This window comes from Gopherus flavomarginatus, chromosome 2 (genome assembly GCF_025201925.1).
Source record: "Gopherus flavomarginatus isolate rGopFla2 chromosome 2, rGopFla2.mat.asm, whole genome shotgun sequence".
NCBI lineage: Eukaryota > Metazoa > Chordata > Testudines > Testudinidae > Gopherus > Gopherus flavomarginatus.
The window spans coordinates 225,346,826-225,359,938 of record NC_066618.1 but is presented as its reverse complement, the minus strand read 5'-3'; the positions used below and the strand labels follow the sequence as shown (position 1 = coordinate 225,359,938).

The 13,113-nt window shown below is 42.7% G+C and overlaps 1 protein-coding gene across 4 annotated transcripts in view; it reads left to right on the top strand.

Moving 5' to 3' along the window:
* PRKDC (protein kinase, DNA-activated, catalytic subunit) overlaps positions 1 to 13,113 on the top strand; it is a 197,150-nt gene that overhangs the window by 22,114 nt on the left and 161,923 nt on the right. For all 4 annotated transcript variants that reach the window (XR_007772788.1, XM_050941897.1, XM_050941896.1 and 1 more), the window contains exons 11-18: positions 24 to 170; positions 1,072 to 1,236; positions 2,535 to 2,703; positions 3,756 to 3,805; positions 9,864 to 10,001; positions 10,499 to 10,648; positions 11,101 to 11,216; positions 12,144 to 12,303. Coding sequence is in view for 3 of the 4 variants with exons in the window: in XM_050941897.1 (XP_050797854.1) it covers positions 24 to 170; positions 1,072 to 1,236; positions 2,535 to 2,703; positions 3,756 to 3,805; positions 9,864 to 10,001; positions 10,499 to 10,648; positions 11,101 to 11,216; positions 12,144 to 12,303 (1,095 nt within the window). In the remaining variant the exon portion in view is untranslated. The remainder of the gene's footprint in view (positions 1 to 23; positions 171 to 1,071; positions 1,237 to 2,534; positions 2,704 to 3,755; positions 3,806 to 9,863; positions 10,002 to 10,498; positions 10,649 to 11,100; positions 11,217 to 12,143; positions 12,304 to 13,113) is intronic.

The window sequence follows — 13,113 nt, the reverse complement described above, 5'->3', positions numbered from 1 at the left end:
TAATTGTTTGTGTAAATCTGCAGATTTCTCTAATGGTGGCTAAAGATGCAGAAATGCACAAGAGCAAGCTGCAGTTCTTCATGGAGCAGTTCTATGATATCATCAGAAAAATGGATTCGAGCAATAAGGAGTTGTCCATTGCCATTCGTGGATATGGGCTTTTTGCTGCGGTATGGCAAGCTTACTCTGACAAAATAGTGTATTGGATGGGTTTAATGTTACAATTAGGAAGTCATTCATCTTACATGTTTGTTTTGATTGGCAGAGTCTGTTATGCAGAGAATGCCTCCCCCCAACCCCAGTTGTTTCTGAGCTGAGTTTTATAAAAGAAATCAACTGTATAGACAGACCTCTACATTTTGACTTAAAGTAATCACGAAAGGCTCAGTGAACTCCCACTGAATTCACCTGGAAGACTTGCAGGATTGGGCTCTAAAGCATTATAGCCTTTCTCCTTAATACGTGACGTTAGACGTTAAAAACACCCTTTCCACTGTCAGAATTTTGGCCACATTAATTCAATTTAGGCTTATCTTGTTCTGCTTGGATACAAAATCTACAGCCTTGGCACCTATTAAAAGTTGGAGTTGTTGCATCTATGGGCTGAAAATAAAACCTTTTTGTCACTATATAATTCTTCTTTTTCCTTCCTCTCTCTTAACTGGGAGTGCTGGACAGGGTTTACTCTGGAATCTCAACAATGCTTCTCCTGATTGGCCAGTGCGGGTTGCTATGAGTAACATGTTGCTACCATCTTCCCCCGTGGAGCTGAGAACCACCTAAATTCTTAGCTCCTCAGGTTGAGTTGGAAAAGTATTGTAAATGAAAGCTCAGGATCAGATTATTAATACAGTTGCAATAAATTATAAAGCAAGGTCAGTTAACTGTTGAACAACATGGAAAAAAATATTCAAATGTATTATCAGGTTTCTGTAAAATTTCAAGAAGTAGTTTTTATCTGAACCCAGCTGTGGAGTTTTTGTTTTTTTTTTTTTTTTAAGTATTGCAGCATTCTTGTGTTTAACGTTAATACTAATTATTGAAGTGATACTTTACTTTCTCTCATTAAAGCCTTGTAAAGCTATAAATTCTAAGGATGTTGACTTCATGTACATTGAGCTCCTTCAGCGCTGTAAACAAATGTATCTCACGGAGGCGGAGACAGCAGATGAACATGTGTATCAGCTACCCAGTTTCCTTCAGTCCATTGCAAGTGTTATATTCCACATAGATACAGTAAGTGGAATATTTAAAGCATCAGTCAGTTATTTTGTACCTTTAGAGCCATATATGGATGTGTTAAGGATGCGTTGAACTACAATATATACTATGACAATTGGTGCATTATAGGACAAGCTCAGTAATCAGGAGTGAAATTAAAAAAAAAAAGTCTCTGGATTAGGTCACTTGTGTTGAAATGGCAGGCATGGTGATGTCTGTTGTAAAGGGACATAATCAACTTAATAGCCACACTTCTACATTTCTTTTAAAACTAAGGTTAACACACTGTTGTATCAACCAGGCAAGGTACTAACAACTTCAACAGGACTTTATTTTTACAGTGAAAACCTCTGTACCAAGCTGCTGCTGCATCCTCTGTAACTCTCACTCAGCCTCTTCAACTCCTCCCCACTCCTTCCTGTTTCCTATCCTTTCAGATTCCTAACAGCCAGTGCTCCCAGTTCTAATAATTACAAGCACATCTAAACACCACACACACAAACTCGGTAAACACACAGACTACATAAAACAATAAAAACCCTAGTTAAACAATAAAGGTTAATTTTGTCGGGGGTTTTTTTCAGTTTGTTTTTGTGCATAGAACAGCACTTTATATACAGTCAACTTCACCTTTTCCCCATATACCCAATCACTTTCTTGTTCAATCCGTCTTTCACACAACAATGGAAAGAGAAATGTTTCTCCAGCAGTACAGCTTTGTATCAGTTGTGTTTGTATCAGCCTACTGTCTTTATCCGCTCCCAGATTGATAAATCTGATACTTAAAGTGCCACACTGAGAAGGGTAAGTGAGTCTACATGTACTCCTTTGTGTTTCTGGAGTGTGTGTTTTGAATGAGGGCTTCCTGATCGTTGGGAATAAGATGAGCTGTACTTGAATGCCCTGGTTTCAGATGCATAAAAACAGATAAGGCTTCTGCTTTTGTGTGAATGAAGCTCTCACTTTATATTCATAATAATAAGAAATTAGTGTAACTGTGTCTGCTAACACTTGCCTTCACTCAGAAACTGCCTTTCTGTTCCCTGGGACATAATGTGGCCCCAGGAAGCTTTCATTAACTCCTATCTGTCTGTCTTGATGTTTTAAATTCTGTCCACATAGAGTGGCTCGCTAAGTCTTTCTTTTACCAGTAGATAAAAGATAGTAGATAATTTTGTAACTTTTCTCTCCTTTTACCTTTTGTCGGAATTGCCTCTTATTTGGGAAGCTTTGCATTATTTCCTGAGTGGTAGTGAAGTTATAATCATTGCTTTTACAGAACACTTTTTTTTTACTGCTCTTATTTTGTTTAGATTCCTGAAGTGTACACTCCAGTTCTTGAACATCTAATTGTGGTGCAGATAGATAGTTTTCCACAGTACAGTGTAAAAATGCAGTTGGCCTGTTGCAAATCCATAGTAAAGATTTTCCTAGCCCTGGCAGGAAAGGGACTAGTTCTCTGGAGTTTCATCAGCACGGTGGGTGAGTATATGTTACTGACTCCTGATTTTTTCCATCTACAATGATAAACCAGTTGTAAGAGAAGCCTGCAGAATATTTATCTGAGATAATCTCATTGATAATGGCCATTTTGGGAGCAACCTGAGGACTCCCACTCTGCAGGAGAGGGTTTAGCGTGCTGATTGCATTACACTTGAACATCCGCTACCAGGTCACTCTCTACAAATGACCTTGTATGAGAACTTGACGATGATGTGCACAAAAGAGTAAATGAAGCAATAGTGCCTTAAAAATACAGAGGTAGCTGTTACTGCTGTGGGTCAGATGCATTGGGTTGAGGGGAACTCTACTAACAAAAATAAAAAGTCACTGTTTCGCATTTGCAAAATTCTTAAACTGTATATTAAAAAAAAAAAAGTGTACACCTGTTTAGGCCTGGGAGCACTCTTGTGGTTGATGCTATTGTAGACTCTGCCAGAAATACATGATGAGTTCTTTGCTTTATGGAACATATTAATGGTATAAAATAAAGTTGTAATGATGATGAGATACAATCCTGTGAACATAACAATGCTTATAAAGTTTCCAAGATTTTCCAGCACCCCTTAATTTTATATTAATTGCAAGTCTTTTTTCTTATTACATTGGGGTTTATTAATTTTCTATTTAGTAACTGATCCCGTGATGTATTGAGTACCCACAGTATTATACTCTAACACAAGTCCTGACTCCATGCTCAGTGAAGTCCATTGGGCATTTTCGTTTACTGCAATGGGCATTAGATCAAGTACTCAATTCTGAGTACAACCAGCATCAGATCTGGAGAAGGGGTGAGGCAGTGCTGACAAAATGTGATGTGGAGGCAGTTCAAAATTTTTTTCCTTTGAGAGATCCTGAAATTGGAGTCCACTTCTGTCTGTGCTTGCCAATTGATGAACTTCCTCTCCCCTCTATTTTTAAAACCCAAATTCTATCAGACTGCCAGAAATAAAAAGTTATGCACAGCTTTCTTTTAGTGAATCATTTGGATGATGTGCCTTTGAAATCTCTTCAGATAAATTTTTTTCTTTCAGTGCATCAGGGGTTAGTCAGAGTCTGCTCCAAGCCTATCACCTTCTCAAGGGTAAGTTATTTACCAGAAGTGTTTTTGATTTAAACAATGCAAAAGGCAAAGACTGCTGTATATAGTTATCAGAGCTGTAAAGTAGGAATAACCTTTTGGGAGTCAGCTGATTGTTCTTTGGCCATCTATGATATTTGTTACCAAAAAGATGCAAATAAACTGGTAGCTTTAAAAACAAATCAACGATCTTGTGTGATAGTTTTGCATACTACTTAATGAATGAAAAGCCCTGTAAGCTGTTGTTCTTCTTCGAGTGCTTGTTCATGTCCATTCCAATCAGGTGTGCATGATAGCTGGAGGAGTTTTCCTGTCGCAGTCTCTGTTGGGTCGGCCTGGGCACCCCCTGGAGTTGTCTTCATGGCGCTCAATAGGGAGCCCTGCTGACCTGCCACCCCCTCAGTTCCTTCTTACCGCCAGTGATGGTTAGCTGAAACATCTCATAGCCCTGGTTTAGCAAGTGCCTTTATCTCTATTTTTGTATATCGTTCTCACCCCCTAGGACACGAGGCACTGGCTGGCACCGCCATAGCCCTGGCGCAGGAAGACAATCGAGTGTTGCAGAAGTTGCTGCGCTGGGTTGCCCAGAGTCTGGGCATCAAGGCAGGGGAGGCAGTAGAGGACTCTGATCCCATGGTGGATATCCTTGCGCCCTCTGGACCTTCCTGTATTGCCCTATCGCTCATAAGATCTATTGTGGACACCACCAAAGCCTGTGACTGAACCCAGCTTCATTGCCATCCACTGCCAAGCACAATGAATGGCAATATTTTGTGCCCTCTATGGGTTATAAACATCTTTATTCCCACACGCAATCTGATACTCTTGTTATGGATCCGCACTGCTAATCAAGACCCCCCCCCCCCGCCCCAAAACAAAACAAAACAACAGGAGGCTAAAAACGCAACCTTTTTGGGAGGACGGTGGATTGTAGCTCCGTGTTTCCAACCAACAGGCCATTGTCAGCTGGTACTTTTTTAATACCTCTATGACAATGGAAAAATTTGCAGAGCTGCACCGCCTAGACTCTCGTGACAAGTTTTTCGCCTTGTTTGAGGAGGGCAGGCTAATCTCCCTAGCTTCCCTCCAGGCTCCACTGGACAGTGCTGATGCAGCCATGAGAGTCATGGCTACAGGGGTGGCCATGAGTAGGGGCTTCAGGTCTCTGGTCTCCCATGCGAGGTCCAGCAGACCATACAGGACCTCCCTTTGAGGGTATGATTCTTTTTTTTTTTTTGGAGAAGACTGATAAAAGGCTACACAGCCTAAAAGACTCGAGCCACCCTCAAATCCTTGGGCCTACACACTCCAACCACCCAGCAGAAGCATTTTAGACCTCAACCTCCTCCACGGTTCTACCAATAGAACTGACAGGACAGCTCCCGGAGGAGGAATAGGAACAGCAGAAAATGTCCTCATCCATCCTCAGGCCAGGGCTCTGGGCCAACCCAACCCAAACCACCTTCCGGCCCCAAACCAGTCTTTTGAAGGTGTGGTCAAGTACGGCACACCAGAACAAAACCTGGATCTATCCCGCCTTACCTTTTACTCCCAACTGTCCCCTTTCTACTGTGCATGGTCCCATATCACTTCCGACTGCTGGGTACTCCACATGGTAGAGAGGGGATATTCCATCCAGTTCCACTCCCTTCCACCCCTCTTCCCCATCCCTCTTCAGGACACCTCTCACAACAACTCCTTATACAGGAGGTGCACTCCTTTTGCTAGGGGCAGTGGAAGAGGTTCCTCAGAAGCAGAAGAGCAAGGCTTTCTGTTCTCGGTATTTCCTAATACTGAAAGCCAAGGGTGGGCTCAAGCCCATACTAGACCTGCGAGAACTCAACAAATTCATGAAGAAGCTCAAGTTCCGCATGGTCTCTTTGGTCTCCATCATCCCTTTATTGGATCCAGGAGACTGGTATGCCGCCCTCGACTTGAGGGATGCATATTTTCACATAGCAATAACTCTGTCCCACGGAAAATACCTCAGGTTTGTGGTGAACAGCACCCACTACCAGTTCACAGTCGTCCTGTTCAGCCTTTCAGTGGCGCCTCATGTTTTTATGACATGTATGGCAGTTATGGCTGCGTTCCTGCACAGACAGTAGGTACAGGTGTTCCCGTACCTCGATGACTGGCTCATCAAGAGCCGCTCCAGGTCTCAAGTGGAGGCAGAAGCCAACTTCATAAGAGCAATGTTCAATGAACTGGGCCACCTTCTGAACGAGGGAAAATCAGCACTGTCCCCAGTTCAAAGGGTAGAGTTTATAGGGGCAGTAATGGACTTGATACAAGCCAGGGCATACCTCCTGGAAGCAAGGTTTAAGTTCCTTGGTGACATCATATGAGATCTGAGGCAGTTCCCTACCACCATAGCAAGGAATTGCCTGAAACTCGTGGGACACATGGCAGCTTGTACCTACATATTACAGCATGCCAGACTCAGACTTCGACTTCTTCAGTTGTGGCTAGCGTTAGTGTGTCGGTCAGTCCAGGACAGCTTGGACAGGATCTTAACCCTGCCTTGCCCTATACTCGACATGCTCCGCTGGTGGCTCAACCCACATATAGTATGTGCAGGGGTCCCCTTCATTAGCCCTCAGCCGTCCCTCTTGCTAGTGATGGATGTGTCAGCCTTGGGCTGGGGAGCACATTTGGGAGAACTGAGAACACAAGCCTCTGGTCTCAGGCGGAACTCGCTCTCCACATCCATGTCAGAGAGCTGGGAGCGGTCCGCCTGGCATGCTAGACTTTCCAAGCCTACTCAATAGGGAGACGTGTATCAGTTATGACAGACAACACCACAGCAATGTTCTATATCAACAAACGGGTGCACGTTCCTCTCACCTGTGCCAGGAAGCCCTTATGTTGTGGGACTTCTGTAACAAGCACTTGATACATCTGCATGCATCATACCTCCCTAGAGTACAGAATGAGTTGGCGAACTATCTCAACAGGTTGTTCCGCGGCCACGAGTGGTGCCTTCACCCGGATGTGGCGAACTCAATCTTCCATCAGTGAGGCTTTCCCCAGATAGACCTGTTCACCACATGACGCAACAGGAAGTGCCAGCAGTTTTTCTCCTCCTGAATTACAGTCCAGGTTCCATTGCGGATGTGTTCCTCCTCCAGTGGGGAGGCTGTCTCCTATACGCGTTTTTGCCCATTCCACTCTTTCACAAGGTACTTCTTACGATTCAGAGGGAACGAACTACAGTGATATTGATAGCTCCAGCCTGGCCCTGCCAGCACTGGTATACATCACTCCTAGAAATGTCCGTGAAAGCTTCAGTCATCTTATTGCTCTTCCCGGACTTACTAACTCAGGATCACGGCTGTCTTCAACACCCGAACGTCAAGTCGCTGCACCTCACGGCTTGGAAGCTCTATGGCTGAACTCGATGGAGCTTTTTTGCTCGAGCCCAGTTAGACAAGTCGTCCTTGGCAGTAGGAAGCCTTCCACCAGGGCTACCCACCTTGCCAAGTGGAAGAGATTTTCAGTCTGGTCAGTGCAGCACTGTTCATCCCTGACACTTGCCTCCGTGCCAGTTACATTGGAGTGTCTCCTCCATTTCAAGCAGCGGGGGCTGTCCATGTTGTCAGTAAGGGTTCGTTTGGCCACCATCTCTGCCTTTCACCCAGGAGCAGAGGGCTGATCGGTCTTTGCCAACCCTATGGTTACTAGCTTCCTTTAAGGTTTCGACATACTACACCCGCAGGTCTGACAGCTGGTTCTAGCTTGAGACCTCAGTCTGGTCCTTTCCAGACTCAAGGGTCCACCCTTTGAACCTTTGACGACACGCTCCTTGCTCTCTCTCATATAAAGTAGCGTTTCTGGTAGCAATAACCTCATCCAGAAGAGTGTCTGAGCTCAAGACCCCTGACATCAGAGCCCCCTTATACTGTATTATGTAAGGAGAAAGTTCAGCTCAGACCCCACCTACCTTTCTTCCCAAAGGTTTCTTCTGTTTCACGTCAACTAGGACATCTTTCTCCCAGTATTCCATCCTAAGCCTCACTGGAGCATCAGGGAGCAAAGGCTTCACTCACTGGATATCCGCAGAGCGCTAGCCTTCTACATTGGGAGAACAAAGTCATTCAGAAAGTCGGTCCAGTTATTTGTGGCAGTTGTGGACAGGGTGAAAGGTCTTCCTGTCTCCTCTCAGCGAATATCGTCATGGATCACGTCCTGCATCCATGAGTGCTACAACCTGGCGAAGGGCTCTGGCCTCTTCAATGGCATTCCTGGCGCAGGTTCTCACCCAGGAAATCTGCAGAGCAGCATACACACTTTCATCATGTGCTGTGTGATCACCCAGCATGCCAGAGATGATGCGGCCTTTGAAAGAGCAGTGCTCTAATCAGTGGATGACTCTGACCCTACCTCCTGAACTTGGCCTTGTGAGTCACTTGATTGGAATGGTCATGAACAAGCACTCGAAGAAAAAACTTACTCATCTTCTCGTAACCGTTGTTCTTTGAGATGTGTTGTCCATGTCCATTCCAATAACCACCCTCCTACCCCTTTGTCAGGGTAGCTGTCAAGAAGGAACTTAGAGGGCGGCAGGTCAGCAGGGCTCTGTATTAAGCGCCATGAAGGCGTGACTCCAGAGGGCACCCAGGCCAACCCGATGGGAGGCTGCTACGGGAAAAATTTTCTGGCTACCATGCACATGCACGAATGGACATGGACAACAGATTTTGAAGAACAACAGTTACGAAGGTGAGTAACTGGGTTTTTTTCATATGATAGCAAGAAAAGGTGCCCTGCACCTCTTAAACTCTTTGTTGCTTAGATTGGTCATCTCAAACTAGATTGTAACTAATCAGTGAGACTTCAATCCATGTTAGTAAACATCATAGAAACTCCAAAGGATAAATCTAACTGAGCATGTAACAGGGCCAGCCACTTTTCAGGCACTCCTTTATGACTTGAGTGGCTCTATAGCGCCCTGCCTCAGTTTTCCCTTCTGCTACATCACCCTTAAAGTCCGCACAATCTAAATATTCAATGCATTCCCCTTCGGGAGTCTCATTTATTAAAACCTGCACTGTATGTTGCAAACTCAAACTACAGAGAGCTTGTCTATACGAACATTTAGTTGGTGCCAAGCTGTTGCATACTCACCTGCTGTGTACTAACTGTCTGCTTCTGTTTCAAAATGAGATGTAGATTAAAGTGCTCTAGGGCACTTTCAGTGTGTGGCAGTAGGGTCTACACAGAGAGGTAGGCAGTGGAAGGCTAATGCAAGGTAGATTTACACCCCAGCTTGTGATGAACTAAGTGTTTGTGTAGTCCCAAGCTGGGCACAGGCCCTCCTCCCTAGAGTCTGTCTTCCCTTCAGAGTTGTTATACTCTCCTCCCTCCTTGTGTCAGGAGCTCCCTGGGTTGTAATCAAATAGAGCCTTTTTTACTGCCTGCAGCACACTCCTACAGCTGGTCTCTCAGGCCAGCTGCAGCTTCCCAGGCTTCTGGCATGCCTGGCACTTCTAGTCTGGGCCTAGCAGGAGTGTTTATGGTCCCACTTGAGCTCCCTTCTCCAGGGACTACCCCAGGAGTCTGTACTTTCCTTCCTTCTCCTTCTCCTATCACATGACCTCATGATCTCACTCATTGTTACCCACCTGGAGAGGTGAGCTGATCTTCTCACAGGTGAGGCTGAGGCCCCATTTCCTCTTAAAGAGGTGGGCTTGCCACCCTGCGATAGAACACTTGCCTTGTGAAGGAATTTTAAAATGTAACAGTTAATCTCTTACACTGCATTGAATCAGAATCTCTCTAAACTAACAAATTACCTGAAGAAAAAATGAAACGGAGGTCCAGCACATACACAGGAGAATTTTATAAGCTGCTAGTTGTACTCTGTCTCCAGCATGGTAAAACCAGGAAGTTGTCTGTTTCAGTCGTCTGATCTAAAAGTTACTTATCTTAGCCTCTGTTGAGACTTCTTCTCTTTCTAAGGGAAATATGTAGCTAAGTCTATTGTAGATAGTTTCACATGCAATGTATTGTACAGTTATTTAAAAATAATAACGTATTGATTTATTGCACTACCCTGTAGGAGGTTTTTGGGAAAGACATTTCTAAATCGGAAGAGCCCACAGCAGCTGGAGAGGTCAGAACTGGGAAATGGAAAGTACCTACATATAAGGACTATCTGGATCTTTTTAGAAGCCTATTGAACTGTGACACAATGAAGGTAAAAACTTAAGGCTGAGACCCAACAAGGAAAAAGTTGAACTCCTTGATTTTTTTTGTTACATTTATTCAATTAATCCAAGATTATTGTTTGAGTAAAGTTTATTGCTCTTGAAAGCAAGTAACTAACATCGCTGGCTAACACCTGGCCTCGTACAGCCATATATTGTGTAGACTGCCTTGCTTGGTTCTGCTAAAGAATCCTCATCCTATCTTGTTCTTATCCCAGCTATGCCAACCCTAGATTTCTTCCAGGCAGGCAGCCAATCATGCTGCAATATAGTGGTTTAATTTATATGGACTCTGAATGTGGGCTGAGAGTGCGATGGTTACATTAATTTAACAAAGATGAATTTGGCTTCCTGGGGTGAAAGGCTTCTGTACTATCCCACTGCACCACAATCCCCCAAAATGTTTGCAAGTTTAAAAATAAAGGAGAATATAAATTTCAGAAGAGCTGTTACCATTGTTTTGAAGTTTCTTTTTTTCCCCACAAAGGAGTCCGTTTTGGCAGATGAAACCTTTCTGATTGCAAATTCACCGCTGCTTTCTCTGAACCGTTTGTTGTATGATGAACTTATAAAATCGATATTGAAGATTATTGAGAAGTTGGACTTGACAGTTCAGAAACTGAATGTTAGCGAACAGGTGAGGCCTGATATTTTGCAATAACTATCGTGATGAAAACCCCAAATCCCAGTCTTTTTTGCTTTTCTTTCCATACAGTGTAGCCCATGAGGTCTCCTTGAGTTAAAATTCATAATAGTCAAAATGTATTACATTTTATTTCTGGAAGCTATTTCCAAACTGCCATGATGGTTGTCTTCAAGACAGACAAAATTCCCTCTTTAGCATCTTGAGATCTCATTATTTTTGTTTTTCTTAGAGTGAGTATTTTCAGTTATTACAAATCCAATGAATTACATGTGTCTGTTTTTAAAAAGACAGATTAACATGTAGCAAACTAGTGGGCATATTCTTTTTCATGCCCTGTGGCTGACTGATAACAGTGAGTAAGTGTTGTCCCAATCTGTAATGCCCTCTCTGTTGAAGCACATATTACCCTTTTTTTTCTCTCTTCCCTTCCCCCTCCCTCCCAGGATGAAAATGAAGCTGACAGTGCTTTGGTTGTTCCTACTTCTGATCCAGCTTCAAACCTTCGGCCAACTAAGCCTAAAGATTTTGTAGCATTCGTTAATCTAGTAGAATTCTGCAGGTACTGCATGTTCTATCATTTGAGAATTACGGAGTAGGTGCTGAGATAGTAAGATGCTATAGAAATGTTAACCATTAGTATTGAGTGTGATTATTTACTGGCTTCTAGCCATATTTGAAGTCTGTTTAAAGTGCACAATGTCCAGAACACAAGTTGGAAGCCAGTAAGCACATTTTGAACATTTAGGTGGTGGGTGAAAATATCAGCACACTGAAAATGTATAGAAGATTTGCAGCAAATTCCAGGATACACGATGCCCTTAAAATTGAGTGAGGAATTAACTGTATGACTGCTGCACTTTAGTGCTTTGTCATCCATATATTCTAAGTGCTTAGCTTCCAATTCTTAAACTTCAGAAATTTATAGTTCAATATTAGAGGTTTGTGTCACCATTGTAGTACTCTTATAAGATGCTTGATAAGTTAGTCATTCACCTTCATTTTATTCAGACATGCTTGCCTATAATACCTGCAGCGTGTGTTAAAAATAACATCTATAATTACGCTAGTTATTGTAGGATATAATAATTGAGGACTTTCAGCTCTCATGCTTAAAGTCATAAGATCTCCTCCTTTAAAATATACTACACTATTTTTACTATGAAGGCCCCAAACTCTACAATATTGTAACCTGTAAGAGTTTAGGATCATTACTGTGGAAATATTGTAGTATATTCTTTATAAGGGTGATCACTGGATGGAGTCAGGAAGAAATTCTTTGTGCCCTGTTTAATGTTGTGTAATTAGGGGCAGTCTGGGAATTTTACTCCTTCCTCTTTAGTGTCCTGTAACTGATTGATTTATTTTCAAGATGGATAGTTGGTCTGTTACATTATAGCAGTTCTCATGTTTTTCACTTTCAAGCGGGTATAAGAAAAACTCATTTCAGTTTATTTGTTTGAATGTTCCCTATGCATTTATTTTACAGAGAAATTCTGCTAGAGAAGCATGTTGAATTTTTTGAACCATGGATGTATTCCTTTGGTTATGAGCTTATTATACAGTCAACACGGTTACCTCTTATTAGTGGATTCTACAAAATGCTCTCTGTTGCGATGAAAATTGCCAAGAAAATAAAGTATTTTGAGGTGAGCATTCTCACTTGGGGCATTTAATGTTGTCTTTTAATGACTATGTAAGTTAAGATGTACTTGTACACAACTGAAAATATTTAGTAGTTATTGTTCCTTATTTTACTTAACAAATTTTCAGTGCAAATTATGCCTTTTTGCAAAAAAAACCTCCAAAACCTATTGGAAAGCTGAAATTAGGCTGAAAACTCAGCTTTTTAAAATATATCATCCATACGGGATTCCTTTCTGCTGGATCTTCGCTTCTTAGTGTGAGATTAATAGAACTCACCTAGCACTTAAGGGTATTTGATGTTTAAGGTGACTGGCCAGATTCTCAGCTGATGTAAATTGACATAGATCCATTGGCTTCAAGGGAAGGAGGCTGATTTATACAAACTAGGAAGATGATCCAATAAATTCAGAGAAGTAGAATTACCAAGTAAATAAGTTACTCTTTCATTCTCCGAGTTTGTATGCTGTTGTGGGAGGAGGATTCATGTGCAAGGAAGCTTGTGGGTGAAGGAGGTCCTTCAATTCAATGTATATCCTTAGAGCTGTGAGAGAGGGAAAATCACAGATCTTGAACCACCTACATAGAGAAGCTGTCCTTCTGCACTGCATGCCTTCTCCCACCAAAAATGGGAACATGGTTCATACAAAGAGCCTGGCTGTGCCTGCCTCTCCAAAAGCTGTAGAAGGAAAGAGCCAGTTTTTCACAAAAGTTCAAACTAAGAAGGTTGCCATTGATTTCCACAGAAATTGTGTAGAAATTTATGCAGGTTAGCGTGAGGGGATTATGCTATGGTGAGCTGCCTTCTTTTCCTA